We start from the raw sequence: 15,922 nt of genomic DNA on the forward strand, positions 1-15,922 counted from the left end.
GCCGGCGTGCAGTGCAGCGACGCCTACGGCGCGGCCCTGGCCCCGCATCACCCCTGGCTCATCCGTCAGGCCGCCCGCCTCGCCTTCCTCGCCTTCCCCGGCCGCCGCCGCCTGCTCGAGCTGGCGTGCCCAGGAGCCCCAGAGGCGGAGGCGCGGGTCGCGCTGGCCCGGGCCGCCGGCACCCTGGAGGATGTCTACAACCGCACCCAGGGCCTGCTGGCCGAGCACGACCTGCTCCTGCTAGCCTGAGGACGGCGGCTGCTGGGGGCCGGCGGGGAAGGAATCGCCCCGGGGTGGGGCCAGCGCGGCCCCGGGTCGAGCCCCAGCGACGCCGGGGCCGCCTCGAGAGCCCGCCTCTTTAGTGACATCACTGCAGCCAAGGCCTGTCCCTGGCGGGGGATGGTTTTGAGTTTCTTCTTCTAAACGCAGTCTCAGAAAGATGGAAAGAGCTTCCCGGAATAAAAAGTATTCTCTGGCAGCCGTCGACGTAGGACGTTTTATATGATGACGGCAGGCGCTTATGGGAAATGAGAAATGAATGTAGGAAGATGTGTCATCCCTGTTCTCGGCAGCCGGGACACTCACGCTTCTCCTGGCCTAGCTCAACCACTCCCGTGGCTTCAGTTGCCAAATACAGGCCAAGTCTCCAGCCCAGACCTGTCCCTGAGTTCCACCCCTATTCAGCCAAGAATGCAGGAAGTGTCCTGGACGCTTCCACAGACATAGCAAATGCAACACATCCGACGCGGATCACACCACCCTATCCCCAGAACTGCACTTCTCCTGCATTCCTTGTCTATGAATACGTGATACCATGTTCCTTCAACTACTCAGGTCTAAAACCTGTGCACACCAAGCAGGTGCTCAGCTTGATAATATGTTTATTAAATGACTCCTTGGTCATTCCCACAATACTGAAAATGAAAGAGCTTGACCATTTCATACATTATTGATAACTCCCAAATAATAACTCCAATCTGCTGGAGTTATCCAATCTCCTGGACTCCATAATCCTACATATACAACTGCCTATTTGGCATTTCCACTTGGATGTCAACTAGGCATAGTAAACCTCTAATATGTCCAAAACTAAGTTTCTAACACCCCCTCCACCCCCAAATTCTCCCTTCATAGTCTTTGCTAGCTCAGTAAATGACAACTTCATTCTTCCAGGTCCTCATGTCAAAAACCTTTGTCATCCCAACCCTCTGTTTCTCTTTCATCACACCAACAACCAATTTGTGAGAATCTCCATTTCCCACTTTCTCCACTACATTTGGACACTACATTTGTCCAAGTCAACCTTATATATCACCTAGATTATTGCAATAGTCTCCTAATTGCCTTTCTGCCCATCCTTTTCTCCTTCTAATGTATTTTCAATAGGACTGTCAAAGAGACACTTTAAAATGTGTCACCTTAAAATCACATCATGTCACTTCCCTCCTCAAAATCTTCCAATGGCTTCCCATAGCATTCAAACTAAAAGTTTTAAAAGCTTAAGCAGAAGGTATTCTGGGTAATATTTTTAGTGTGAATGACAGAAAGCTTTGTCAAGATCCTACATTATCTGCACTGCCAAATTGACATCCTCATTGTTCATTGAACATATCAGACATGCTCCTGCCTCAGGTCCTTTGTATTTGTTGTTCCATGTTTAGAATGCTTCTTACCCACATGGACAAATGACTTTCCTCTTTAAGTCAGAAAAAGGGCTAGACGTGGTGGCTCATGCCTGTAATCCCAGCACTTGGGGAGGCAGAGGCTAGAGGATTGCCTGAGTCCACGGGTTTGAGATCAGCCTGAGCAACATGGCAAGACTTCGTCTCTACAATAAATAAAAAAATTAGCCGGGTATGGTGGTGCATGCCTGTGGTTTCAGCTACTTGAAAGGCTGAGGCAGAAGGATCATCTCAGCTCAGCAGGTGGAAGCTGTGGTGGCTATGAGCAGGCCACTGCACTCCAGCCTGGGTGACAGAGTGAAACTGCAACTCAAAAATACATAAATAAACAAACAAACTAGAAAAAGAAGAGCAAACTAAATCTAAAGAAATCAGAAGAAAGAATAAGGATTAAAGTAGAGATAAAATAGAGAATAGAAAAACAATAGAGAGCCAGGCTTGGTGGCTCGGCCTGTAGTCCCACGCTTTGGGAGGCTGAGGTGAGTGGATTGCCTGAGCCCATGGATTTGAGATCTGCCTGGGCAACTTAGCAAGACCTCATCTCTACAATAAATCAAAAAAAGCTGGGCGTGGTAGCGCGCGCCTGTAGTTCCAGCTACTTGGAAGGCTGAGGGGGAAGAATCGCTGGAGCCCAGCAGGTCGAGGCTGCAGTAGCTGGGAGCAGTCACTGCACTCCAGTCTGGGCGACAGAGTGAGACTCCAACTCAAAAAAAAAGAAAGAAAGAAAAACAATAGAGAAAAATCAATGAACTCTAAAGTTGATTCTTTGAAAGATCAACAGGATTAACAAACTTTTACCTAGATAGACTAAGAAAAAAAGAGAGAAGACTCAAATTACTAAAATCTAGAATGAAAGGGGGGACATTATTACTGACTTTACAGAAATAAAAAAGATTATAACAGAATACTATAGAAAATTGCTGGTCAACAAATTAGATAACCTAGATGAAATGAACAAATCCCTAGAAAGATATAAACTAACAAATTTGACTCAATCCCATTTCAGCAGGTATAGCTTAAAAAAAAAAAAAGACTCAAGAACCAATAGAAAATCGGATTAGATCTGTAACAAAGAGCTGGGTGAGCTCTTGTAATCCCAGCACTTTGGGAGGCAGTGGCGAGAGGATTGTCTGAGTCCGGGGTTCAAGACCAGCCTGGGCAACGTGGCGAGACTTCATCTCTGCAATAAATAAACAAAATTAGCTGGCCTGTGGTTCCAACTACTTGGAAGTGCGCCTGTGGTTCCAGCTACTTGGAAGGCTGAGGCAGAAGGATCACCTGACCCCAGTGGGTCGAAACTGCAGTAGTCTGTCGGCATGCCACTGTATTCCAACCTGGGCAACAGAGTGAGACTCTGACTCAAAAAAAAAGATGCACCACAACAGATGTTAGTAAGGAAGTGGAGAAACAAACCCTCATACATGGCTGGTGGGAATGCAAAATGGTAACTGCTGTAGAAAATGATTGCTGGTTTTTCCAAATATTAAAAATAGAGTCACCATAGGACCCATCAATTCCACCACTAGCATATGCCCTAGGTGTCTACTCAAAATAAATGAAAGCATGGTGGTCTTTCTAACTCCGAGACTCTCAAATATAGATTTGTGGATCCTTTGAACTGCAACGCCTATCAGATCAATGAGGCGCAGGCCAACAGGACCGCTTTTTCTGGTGGTGCTGGTGGTGGTTTTTCTGCAGCCGTGTTGCTGTTAGTTGCTTGCCACACTGCCATCAAGCGCCCACTGTCGCAAAAGAGCCGTCTCTAGGCAGTACGGGACCTTTCTTTTCCCTTCTGCCGTCAACCGTGGCGTAGCTTCGATCCCAGAAGGCCTCAGAGCACGACTAAAGAGAGTGACCGAGCGCTTTACGACAGTTGCTTTGAGGCAGCACCGGAGGAGGAAGATGGCGGCCACCTTAGTAGCTGCTCGGGGAGTGGGGCCGGCACCGGCCTGGGGGCCGGAGGCCATCGCTCCAGACTGGGAAAACCGGGAAGTGTCCACAGGGGTGAGGAAGGAGTCGAGGTTCATCATGTGTACACATGGCCTGTCACGAAAGGATAAAGCCTGAGTGGGGTTGGGAGATCTATGGCGGCAGAGGGGAGGTGGACTGTGTTGTGTTCCAGACAGGGGGAGAGGTATCCTGAGGATGCTGGAGTGGTGTGATTCGTCCATACTGGGCGGCAGAGGGCAGAGGGTGGACTGTAGCGTGGAATTCTGGAATCCTGCAGTACAAGTGAAGCCAGGATGAGTCTTTTGAGATTTGAGGGTTGGGATTTGGTATTGTGCGGGGTGTTGAGGCCTCTGTGCTATTTGAAATGGGTCGGCGGCGCACGAACTTGCTATTCTAGGGACTAGGTGGAGGGATCATTAAGGTTTGTGTATCCTGGAGAATGTGGAAAGGCCCAGACTCACCCCTTTCCCCCCTTTCCCAGACAACTATCATGGCCGTGCAATTTGACGGGGGCGTGGTTCTGGGGGCCGACTCCAGAACAACCACTGGGTAAGCTCAGTACAGATTTATGAACGGGCTTTCCATCTTTCCTTTCCCTCCTTGCCTGACAGTCCACCCTTACCATCCACAGACCACTGTGGGCAGGGTAGTTTCTCTTCTTCCTGGAGATAAAGATTTGTTCCAGCTTCTATTACTTTAAGTGCCCCTCACCCTTTGGTGAAATCCTTACAGTGGTCTGTTCTCCACCCAGCCTGCTCCAGTTTGGTTGAGAACTAATAGGCAATACTGAAATTCCTGTCCCTGATCCCTAAGGGAGTAGATTGTGATGGGATGGAGGTGGGAGGCTGGTGGGATTCTTTCCTTACCATTTTGCCATCCTGCAGGTCCTACATTGCCAATCGAGTGACTGACAAGCTGACTCCTATTCACGACCACATTTTCTGCTGCCGCTCAGGCTCAGCAGCTGATACCCAGGCAGTAGCTGATGCTGTCACTTATCAGCTTGGTTTTCACAGGTGCTTGTGGGCAGGGAGGAGCAGTATCTGAGGGGAGTTGGGACTTGAGGAGCTAAACAGCTTGGCTCCCAGGTCCTGACACTACTTTCTTTGTGACTCCCCTCACTCTCTAGCATTGAACTGAATGAACCTCCACTGGTACACACAGCAGCCAGCCTCTTTAAGGAGATGTGTTACCGATACCGGGAAGACCTCATGGCAGGAATCATCATTGCAGGCTGGGACCCTCAAGAAGGAGGGCAGGTCAGACACACACACATACACACACACCACCCCACCCCACCCCGCCAACCACTTTCTATTTCTCTTTCTAGTCTCTGCCTCACTTACTATTAACACTCCCAGACCAATAACACAATAGACAGTGAATGTACTTGTGTTAGAGAGAGGGTGCAACCAGTGACTCTTTTTCTTCCATCTGGCAGGTTTACTCAGTGCCCATGGGCGGTATGATGGTAAGGCAGTCTTTTGCCATTGGAGGTTCTGGGAGTTCCTATATATATGGCTATGTCGATGCCACCTACCGGGAGGGCATGACCAAGGAAGAGTGTCTGCAATTCACTGCCAATGGTGAGAACTTGGGCTTCTGGGCCTGTGAGCTTCAAGCCCCTGCTACTGAAGCCAGGCCAACATTCCTCATTCCTTGCAGTAATCCCGGCATCTGACTCTGAACTCAGTTTTCTCCTTTATCCACAGCTCTTGCGTTGGCCATGGAGCGGGATGGCTCCAGTGGAGGGGTGATCCGCCTGGCAGCCATTGCAGAGTCAGGGGTAGAGCGGCAGGTACTTTTAGGAGACCAGATACCTAAATTCACCATTGCCACTTTACCACCCCCCTGAATCCTGAAATTCTAGTATGCATTAAGAGATATTCCATACCAATGCAGCATTTAATAAAGTTTGTCAAAGAGAATCTTTGTGTTTTGAAATTCTTTTCTTGACCTCAAGCTAGAATTTGTCTGGCCCACTCCTGTTTGTGCTAATCACAGCATTGACCTCTGAGAAAGTTGGAGAGGAGATAAAGGGAGCTTATGAATGCTTCATTTCTTTCTAAGCCTTTACATAGTTGGTTTTCAAACTCTTCTCCAGACCACCTTCCCCTAAACTTCCTTTCCCTGACCATATCCAGGTCCTTGAGTCATCAGAATGTGATTGATGTGGAGTCTACCACCCACACCCCACCCTGTTCAAGCCCAAGATGGAACTCAGAATTCTGACTGAAACTGGGGTCACCTCTCCTTAGCCTTAACCTGCTTCCTGCCAGTCATCATGGGTTACTAACTGCCCCTAAGGCCAGAAGGACTCTCTACCAGCCCATTTTCATAGTCCCCTCTCTCCATACTTAATCTCTGTCACCTCATCTTGTGGTCAAAAGTAGTAGGGCAGCTTTCTTGGCTTTGGGAGAAAGGTGGGCCTTGTCTGCAGATGGAATTTAAGAAGAACCTTGAGTGGGAGAGAGTAGCCACAGGGAGTGCTTTTGGCCAGCTCTGGAAACCACCATTCCCATGGGATTGTGATGATAAGGCAGTCTTCAGCAACTTGGAGGGGAGACTGAAAATGGACTCTCTGGCCCCTTGGGAACTATCTCCATTCAAGCCAGGGACCAAAAGGAACTCTGGTGCTCACTGACAGTGACATAGTCTCAGTCTTCCCCCACTCTTCTTTGCTCCAGTATATGGATCAGGGAGCTGTGGAAGCAAATTTGAAAGCCTTGTTCTAGAATGTAATCCTGCCCTGGAGGATTTTGAGGAGTAGAAGCGAGGCTTCCTTAAGAGCTAGGGAGCACCTGGATTAAGTGAACAAGACCAGAGAAGAATCTCTGACCGCAAACATGTATCTCAAACTTAAATAAAATGCGGAACTTTTTATTTTTATGCTTCAGTCCTCTCTATCTCAAGGCATCATTTTGTATTCCTCTCTTTTCCTTGCACTCCACTTTCAATCTAATAGTAAGCCCTGAAAACTTTCAGAAAATGTACCTGGTCTCCATCCACCCACCTCTTACCATCTCCACACCACTGTCCTGTTCCAAGCCATCATTTATCTGAGAAGTTGGCGGCAACCTCTGCAAAAGCCTTGCTGCTTCCACATTCCCCATGCAGCAGCCCAAATGATCTTTGTAAGTTTGAGACCATGTTGTTTCCCTGCTTAACCATGCTTCGATGTCTTATCATTCCACCTAGAATAATATTTTGGCTCCTTACTGTGGCCTAAAGACCCAACAGTTCCCCTAACGACATTCTAGTCACTGGCTTTTTTTTTCTGTGTCCTAGAACCTCTGAGATTTTACACTCGCTTTTGCTGTATTCTCTGCCTGAAACAGTTCTTCAATTATTTAAGTATATATATATATATAATTTATTTATTTTTTTAGATGATTTTTTTTTAGTCAGAGTCTCACTCTGTCACCCAGACTGGAGTGCCATCACACTCAGCTACCACAGCTTTGACCTACTGGGCTCAGGTGATCCTTCTGCCTCAGCCTTCCAAGCAGCTGGAACCACAGGCATGCACCCCCATGCCTAGCTAGTTTTTTTATTTATTGTAGAGATAAGGTCTCACCAAGTTGCCCAGGCTGGTCTCAAACCCCTGGGCTCAAGTAATCCTCTTGCCTCAGCCTCCCAAAGTGCTGGGATTACAGACATGAGCCACCGTACCCAGCTGAGAAGTTTTACTGCATGTTCCAGGCTGGTCTCAAACTGCTGGGCTCCAGTGATTCTTCTACCTCGGCCTCTGGAGTAGCAGGGACTGTAGGTACTCACCCACTTCACCTGGCTATTTTTTTTTTAATTTTAATTTTTTTTTAGTTGGAGTCTCACTGTCACCCAGGCTGGAGTGCAGTGGCATGCTCACAGCCACCACAACCTCAGACTGCTGGACTCAGGCGATCCTTCCACCTCAGCCTTCCAAGTAGCTGAAACCACAGGTGTGCACCACCAAACCCAACTAATTTTTTAAAATGTATTGTAGAGACAAGGTCTTGCCAAGTTGCCCAGGCTGGTCTCGAACCCCTGGGTTTAGGTAATCCTCTCGTCTCTGCCTCCCAAAGTGCTGGATTACAGGTGTGAGCCACCCCACCCGACCTTGGCTATTTTTAAATAGTCTTTTTTTTTTTTTTTTTTTTGAGTTGGAGTCTCACTCTGTCACCCTGACTGGAGTGCAGTGGCTGCTCCCAGCCATCGCAGCCTCGACCTACTGGGCTCTGGCGATCCTTCCGCCTCAGCCTTCCAAGTAGCTGGAACTACAGGCGTGCGCTACCACACCCGGCTAATTTTTTGATTTATTGTAGAGATGAGGTCTCACCAAGTTGCCCAGGCGGGTCTCGAACCCGCGGGCTCAGACAATCCACTCACCTCAGCCTCTCAAGGCGCAGGATTACAGGCTGAGCCACTGAGCCCAGCTAGTCTTTATTTTTTAGAGCAGTTTTCGATTCACCCAAAATTGAGTTGAAGGTACAGAGAGTTCCCATATGACCCCCCCCAACACTTGCTGCCTTTGTCCTACATCCGAGTTGTACACTTGTTAGAATCAGTAAACCTACACTGAAACACCATTCCCTGGTTTTCACATGGCCACTCATCATTCAGGTCTCAGCTCAAATGTCACCTCAACAGCAAGGCTTTTCTTGACCACCTGAAATTAAAGAAATGCCACCCTCCCCCATTCCACTCTCACATTACCTGTTTAAATTTCTTCGTAGCAATTCATTATCTCATCATGCTGATGTGTTTACTTGTTTATTATTGTCTATCTCTCACTACTAGAAAGCTCAGTGAGAAAAGAGAATTCTTTCTTCCTGGCTCATTGATAGATCTTCAATGCCTGGCATGGGGTAGATACTGGACATTTGTTGAACGAATGTGCTGCTTAACCCCATCTGCTGTCCTGCCTGGCCCCTAGTCTCTCCAAACTGCTCTTATCACACTCAATCCTGGTGATTGACTTGAACAGACTCTACTTTCTGGCTAGCCACACCAGGGTTCTGCATTAGACCAGCTGTCTTGCATTCACCATTCCTGTGTCCCCAGTCCCACTCCATGCAATACTTCCCACCTCAACCCCATAGCCCAGCCCTAGTGCCTTGGTCCCCATCTGCTCCCCACCCTACCACACACTTACCCACAGCACTTGGCAACTCTGAATGTATTTAATAAGAAGGTTATGAGGGATTTGGGGAAGCAGGACACTAGGATCACAGAGAAGTGTGGGAAGGAAGGTTATCAAGGCTTCCTGGAGGTTCAACCCTTCAAATGGTGGAGTCATTGGTCGATGCTATGTCATGCAGTTGGTGACGGAAGGAGAGTCGGGCTTTTCTGCTGAAGTAGGCACCAGCCTCTGGTGAGGGTACCCCTCCCTCAGCCATGATGGTGCTTACAGTTGGACTAGGAGCTGGAGGGGTGGCAGGACCCAGGCCTAAAAGAGAGATTGGAAGAGGAAGAAGGAAATTGTAGGTCAGGGTTCAACTCCCATCTCCTCACCCAGGGATGAGGAGGAAAGAAGTCAGGGAAGACACATGAGGGTCTGGGGGTGGTGTAGATTGTCTATGGCGCAGCAGGAAGAAGGAGAGGGAATGTTGCCAAGTGAGCAGAACTGGCTCGCAAGCATGCCACCTATGCAGTTGCGCAGGGTCCCCCGCACACAGAAGGGCCGCCGCCCTTGGTGTAGTGCTCTGCTGTCACCATCTTGAAATTCTTAAATTTTTAACGAAGGGCCCAACTTTGTCATTTTGTACTGAGCCTTACACAGTATTTAGCCAGTCCTGTGAGAACTTGAGGGATTCACCTCCCACCCAGGGGTTGAGCACTTATCTCTCCCCCAGTGTAGTAGTCTGTCTGCCTGACAGTGCCCCTTTCCTCTCAGTTTACCCCAATACCTGCTCCTTTTTCAGTCCCCCGCTGTCTTCGGCATCCACACCATGGGAAACACCATGCGCCTTTCAGACCCATCTCAACAATGAAGGAGACTGAGATGCTAGCAATGACCAGGAGGGCCCCAGGGGGGGAGGGGTGTGGTTTCCAAGCCCCCCCACCATGGGCAAAACTACCACTTAGCCTCAAACCGCCTGGTGATTATAGGCGCCAGGGGATAGAAGCGGGGAGAGGAGGGAGGAGGGAAGGGGTGAGGGGGCACTCCTATTGAAATACCTATTCTTTTATGTCCCCTTAGTTTTGAGGTTCTTTCAGATCCCTATGGAGAAGTTAAGAGAAGACTGGGAGAGGTGGCATGGTGAAGACAGACTCAAAGGTGTTGTGACAGACAAATGCAGTGAAAATTCAGAACAGTAATGCTCTATAGCTCGGCGCCAGGCTGGACACTGCTGGGGATGCCTCTGGTTTTGTTTTTCAGAAAGGATTTCACTTTGTCACTGAGGTTGGAGTAGTGACATGATCACGGCTCACCATAGCCTTGAATTCCTGGGCTCCAGTTATCTATCCTCCTGCCTCAGCCTCCCAAGTAACTGGGACTACAGGTGTGTATCACCACGGCCAGCTAATTTTTCTATTTTTTTTTTTTTAGAGATGCTCTTTTTCCTAGGCTGGTCTCAAACTCCTGGGCTCAAGCAATCCTGCCTTGGCCTCCCAAAGTGCTGGGATTACAGGCATGAACCACCACACCCAGCCCATTTGTATTTTAGAATGAGAACGGAAGTGTCTAAGATGTAAAATTTTAAAGAATACTCTTTTCTTTTTTTTTATTTTTTGAGTTGGAGTCTCACTCTGTCGCCCAGACTGGAGTGCAGTGGCCGATTCCGGCCACTGCAGCCTCGACCTGCTGGGCTCCGGCGATCCTTCCGCCTCAGCCTTCCAAGTAGCTGGAACTACAGGCGCGCGCTACCATGCCCGGCTAATTTTTTTGATTTATTGTAGAGATGAGGTCTTGCCAAGTTGCCCAGGCGGGTCTCGAACCCACAGGCTCAGGCAATCGACTCACCTCAGCCTCCCAAAGGCGCGGGATTACAGGCTGAGCCACTGAGCCCGGCTCTCTATTTTTTTTTAAGAACAAGAAACTTTACGAGCTAGGGAAATGTTATAATCTCATTAAACGTTCTGGTAGCTCTTGCCCCCTATTATGAAGACAGTTGTAATTGATTAATTATGCTGTGCCAGGTAAATGTTAAGGACTTTTACATGTTATCTCAATCATGTCAGTGATCTTTTGAGGTGTTATTACTACCCTGATTTTACAGATGAGAAAAGGGAGGCACTGAGAGATAAGGTGATTTGCCCAAGGTCATACAGGCAGTTGTCAGCAGAATAGAAACCATGCCTTCCTCACAACCCTCATCCCTAGTCAGTCTGACCCCAAAGTCCACTCTGTTAACCAGCACACGGAACTTTCCAGACATGTTGGCAGGCTTTGATGTCATCAGCCAGATGTGGTGTGACCAGAGCTGAAGCCGGGAGCTCTGGGTTCAGAGCACCTTAGCTAAGTACTTTTAGGTGCTCTTAGTGGGGCTGTACAAACGCTGTATGTCACAATATGGGAAATGTTAGGATGCACTGCTCATTATACTGTACTGCCTGACTTAGACAGAAATCTGGTTTTTATTTTTTTTGAGTTAAGGGTGTCATTCTGTCACCTAGGCTGGAGTACAGTGGCATGATCATGGCTCATTGTAGCCTCGAACTCCTGGGTTTAAGTGATCCACCTCAGCCTCCTGAATAGCTGGGACTACAGGCACATGCAACCATACTCAGCTAATTTTTTAATTTTTTGTAGAGATGAGGTCTCACTATGCTGCCCAGGCTGATCCCCTGCTTTGGCCTCTCAAAGTGCTAGGATTAGATTACAGGTGTGAGCCACTGCACCTGGCCTTTTTTTTTTTTTTAATTGGAGTCTCACTCTGTCACCCAGTCTGGAGTGTAGTAGCATGCTCATCGCCTTCGTAGCCTCAACCTGCTGGGCTCAGGCAATGATGATCCCTCTGCCTCAGCCTTCCAAGTAGCTGAAACTACAGGCATGCACCACCACACCTGGCTAATTTTTTGATTTATTGTAGAGACGAAGTCTCACCAAGTTGGCCAGGCTGGTCTTGAACCCTTGAGTTCCGGTAATCCTCTCACCTTGACCTCCCAAAGTGCTGGGATTATAGGCTTGAGCCACAGCGCTGGCCCTGTTTTGTTTTTCTTCTTTTTTTGAGTTGGAGTCTTACTCTGTCACCCAGGCTGGAGTGCAGTGTCATGCTCACGGCCACTGCAACCTTGACCTGCTGAGTTCAGGTGATTCTTCCTGCCTCAGCCTTCCAAGTAGCTGGAATTACAGGCATGCACCACCACACTCGGCTAATTTTTTGATATATTGTAGAGATGAGGTCTTGCCAAGTTTTCCAGGCTGATCTCGAACCCACACGCTCAGGCAATCCACTCATCTCGGCCTCCCAAAGTGCTGGGATTACAGGTGAGCCACTGAGTATGGCCCTTGTTTTGTTTTTCAAATGATCTTTGTTGACGTAAAAATGTACATACAATTTGATGCATGTATCTTAATGCACAGTTCCACATGTATTGGCAGTATATGTACCCATGCGATCACCACTTCTATAAAAATATAGGACATTTTCATCACCTTGGAATATTCCCTTGTGTGCCCCTCACAGGCAATCTTTACCCCATTTCCGGCCACAGGCAAATACTGATCTGATTTCCATCATTATAGATTGGTTTTGCTCGTTTTAGAACTTTATATAAATAGAATATAGTATTACTCTTCTGTGGCTGGCTTCTTTCAGCATAATGGTTTTGAAATTCATCCATGTTGTACATATTAACATCTTATTTGTTCTTTTAACAACATTTTTTTTTATTTTTAGTTGGAGTCTCACTCTGTCGCCCAGGCTGCAGTGCAGTGGCATGCCCATAGCCACCACAGGCTCGACCTGCTGGGCTCAGGCAATTCTTCCGCCTCATCCTCCCAAGTAGCTGGAACTACAGGCACGGGCCACCATGTCTGGTTAACTTTTTTTATTTATTGTAGAGATGAGATCTCACCAAGGTGCCCAGGCTGGTCTTGAACCCCTGGTCTCAGGCAATCCTCCTGCTTCGGCCTCCCAAAGTGCTGGGATTACAGGCTTGAGCCACCGCACCTGGCCCTTTTAACAGCTTTATTGAAATATAATCTATAGCCGGGCACAATGGCTCATTCCTGTAATCCCAGCACTTTGGGAGGTGGAGGCGAGAGCATTGCCTGAGACCGGGGGTTTGACACCAGTCTGGGCAACTTGGTGAGACCTCGTCTCTATAATAAATCTTAAAATTAGCTGGGTGTGGTGGTGTAGTTCCAGCTACTTGGAAGACTGAGGCAGAAGTATCACCTGAGCCCAGCAGGTCAAGACTGCAGTGGCCATGAGCGTTCCACTGCACTCCAGCCTGGGTGACAGAGTGAGACTCTGACTCAAAACAACAACAAAAAAAGAAATATAATTCATATACTGTAAAATTCTCCCTTTTAAAAATTAGACAGTCAAAGCCAGGTGCAATGGCTATCACCTATAATCCCAGAATTTTGGGAGGCGGAGGTGAGAGGATTTCCTGAGCCCAGGGGTTTGAGACCAGTCTGAGCAACCTGGTGAGATCTCATCTCTACAATAAATCAAAAAAATTACCTGGGTGTGGTGGCACACACCTGTGGTTCCAGCTACTTGGAAGGCTGAGGTGGAAGGATCGTCTGAACTGAGGCTGCAGTGGCCATGAGTGTGCCACTGCACTAGAGCCTGAGCAATAGAGTGCAACTCCGACTCTAAAATTAACAAATAAATAAGACAGTCCAGTGGTTTATACAACATTTACAGAGTTGTGGAACCATCACAACCATATAACATTTTCATCACCCCCAAGAAAAAACTTGTACCCATTAGCAATCATTCCCCCTTCTTCCTTCTCCTCAGCCTCTGGCAACCACACTAACCTATTTTCTATCTCTATGGATTTTTTTATTCTGGACACTTCATATAAGTGAAATTTTACAGTATGTGACCTTTTGTGTCTGACTTCTTTCACTTGGCAATAAGTTTTCAAGGTTCATTCACATTGGTAGTGGCATGTATCAGTAATTAGTTTCTTTTCATAGCTGAATAATAGTCCATTATATGGATATGCCATATTTTACCCATGCATGCGTTGATGGACACTTGGGTTGTTTCCACTTTTTGGTCATTATACTGCTGTGAATATTTTGTGTACAAGGTTTTCCATGGACATATGTTTTCAATTCGTTTGGGTGTCTACCTAAGAATGGAAATGCTGAGTCATATGGTAACTCTATGTTTAACATTCTGAAGAACTGTTTTCTAAAGTACCCACAACATTTTACACTGTATTCATTTTTGTTGCTGAGTAATATTCTACTATTAGAATATACTACAAGTTGGGCTCGGTGGCTCAGCCTGTAATCCCACGCTTTGGGAGGCTGAAGTGAGTGGATTGCCTGAGCCTGTGGGTTCGAGACCCGCCCGGGCAACTTGGTGAGACCTCATCTCTACAATAAATCAAAAAATCAGCCGGGCGTGGTAGCACGCGGCTGTAGTTCCAGCTACATGGAAGACTGAGGCGGAAGGATCACCAGAGCCCAGCAGGTCGAGGCTGCGGTGGCCAGGAGCGGCCACTGCACTCCAGTCTGGGCGACAGAGTGAGACTCCAACTCAAAAAAAAAGAAAAGAAAATAATATACTACAGATTAATCAAAACATCATCTCTTCAAAAGGCATTATTATTTTCAAAATGAAAAGACAAACTACATTCTGGGTGAAAATATTTGCAATACATACATCTGATAAAGGGCTTGTACCCAAAGCATATAGAGAACTCTTGCAATTCAATAAGACAAATGATATGTTTTTAAAAATTAGTAAAATAAGTCACTTTATAAATGAAGATATACAAATAGCCAGTCAGCACATGAAACATGGTCAACACCATTAATCTCCTGAGAAATGCAAATAAAATTGCAGTAGTGTGCCTATAACACATATTAGAATGGCCAACACTAAAGACTGACAACATCAAACGTTGGCTTTGCTGTGGAATAACGGGAACCATCATACATTGACTTTGGAAATGTAAAATGGAACAACCCATTTTGAAAAAAGGGATTGGCAGTTTCCTACAAGTTAAACCTACACTTACATGACCCAGCAACTCCACTCCTAGGTATTTACCCAACAGAAATAAAAACATATATCCACACATAGACGTATACAGGACTGCTTAAAGGAGCCCTACTCACAACAGACAAACCTAGAAGTAACCCAAATGTCTATCAAAAGAAGAAAGAAATCTTCTTTTCTTTAAAATTTTTTTTTTTTGAGTCGGACTCTCACTCTGTCGCCCAGGCTGGAGTGCACACTCACAGCCACCGCAGCCTCAACCTACTGGACTCAGGCGATTCTTCCGCCTCAGCCTTCCAAGTAGTTGGAACTACAAGCGCGCGCCCGACGTCTGGCTAATTTTAAATTTATTGTAGAGATGAGGTTTATTGTAGAGATGAGGGCTCTCCATGTTGTCCAGGTTGGTCTTGAACCTGTGGACTCAGGCAATCCTCTCACCTCTGCCTCCCAAAGTGCTGGGATTACAGGCGTGAGCCATCACGTCCAGCCTCCATAACTATTTTATTTACTACTGTGCCCTCTGTGTCTGGCACGGAGTAAGAAAGAGTGCAATACATGTTCGGTGAACAAACGGAAGGATGCAAGCTATCATACATTCATGATTTTTGTTGTTGTTGAGTCAGTGTCTCATTCTGTTGCCCAGGCTGGAGGGCAGTAGCACGCTCCCGGCCACCGCAGCCTCGACCTGCTGGGCTCCGGCGATCCTTCCGCCTCAGCCTTCCAAGTAGCTGGAACTACGGGCATGCGCCATCATGCCCGGATAATTTTTTGATTTATTGTAGAGATGAGGTCTCGCCAAGTTGCCCAGGCTGGTCTCGAACCTCTGGACTCCCCTGCAATCCTCTCGCCTCGGCTTCCCAAAGTGCTGGTATTACATGCCTGAGCCACCGCGTCCTGCCTACATTCATGAATTTGCAGCCGCCATTCCTCGGGCCTTTTATTCCCTCATTCCTTCCACATGTACATGCTATCTGGACTAGGCTCGATGTGGTTCGCAGCCGGCCCGGGCAGGGGGCAAGTGCAGGTCACCGCTGCGGAGGCGCATCCCGCGGGGACCCAGGCGGCGGGAGACGCCGTGGCTGGCGCCGAGCAGAGGAATGTGCGCGGCGTCGAGCGCATACGAAGCGGCTGCAGGGCGCGCTCGGCCTGACAGCGGACAGCACCTGCCCGGCC

General features: G+C 47.7%; 2 protein-coding genes across 3 annotated transcripts in view; both read left to right on the forward strand.

Moving 5' to 3' along the window:
- GLTPD2 (glycolipid transfer protein domain containing 2) overlaps nt 1-336 on the forward strand; it is a 1,475-nt gene extending 1,139 nt beyond the window's left edge. The window contains exon 4 of the mRNA XM_008073971.1: nt 1-336. This exon is cut by the window's left edge and continues 280 nt beyond it. Coding sequence (XP_008072162.1) covers nt 1-249 — 249 coding nt within the window. The 3' untranslated portion in view covers nt 250-336.
- A 3,203-nt stretch (nt 337-3,539) lies between these two features.
- On the forward strand, nt 3,540-5,560 carry PSMB6 (proteasome subunit beta 6). Of its 2 annotated transcripts, none has more exons than XM_021706949.1 (6): nt 3,540-3,686; nt 4,114-4,181; nt 4,517-4,648; nt 4,762-4,891; nt 5,074-5,218; nt 5,326-5,560. In XM_021706949.1, exons 1-6 carry the CDS (start codon nt 3,585-3,587, stop codon nt 5,454-5,456), a joined length of 708 nt encoding a protein of 235 aa, XP_021562624.1. In that variant the 5' UTR covers nt 3,540-3,584; the 3' UTR covers nt 5,457-5,560. The 2 variants fall into 2 exon arrangements, with proteins under 2 accessions (XP_021562624.1, XP_008072163.1); XM_008073972.2 differs by having other exon boundaries at nt 5,345-5,560.
- Nucleotides 5,561-15,922: the final 10,362 nt, after the last annotated feature.

The sequence above is a fragment of the Carlito syrichta genome, unplaced genomic scaffold (assembly GCF_000164805.1).
Source record: "Carlito syrichta isolate Samal-C Ts95f unplaced genomic scaffold, Tarsius_syrichta-2.0.1 Scaffold316228, whole genome shotgun sequence".
Taxonomy (NCBI): domain Eukaryota; kingdom Metazoa; phylum Chordata; class Mammalia; order Primates; family Tarsiidae; genus Carlito; species Carlito syrichta.

Excerpts from the sequence above, each read along its gene's own strand:
- PSMB6 (XM_008073972.2), top strand. The coding sequence starts at position 3,585 with ATGGCGGCCACCTTAGTAGCTGCTCGGGGAGTGGGGCCGGCACCGGCC. Across the intron at positions 4,182-4,516 it reads GACTCCAGAACAACCACTGG|GTCCTACATTGCCAATCGAG; the intron begins GTAAGCTCAGTA and ends GCCATCCTGCAG. Across the intron at positions 4,649-4,761 it reads TATCAGCTTGGTTTTCACAG|CATTGAACTGAATGAACCTC; the intron begins GTGCTTGTGGGC and ends CTCACTCTCTAG.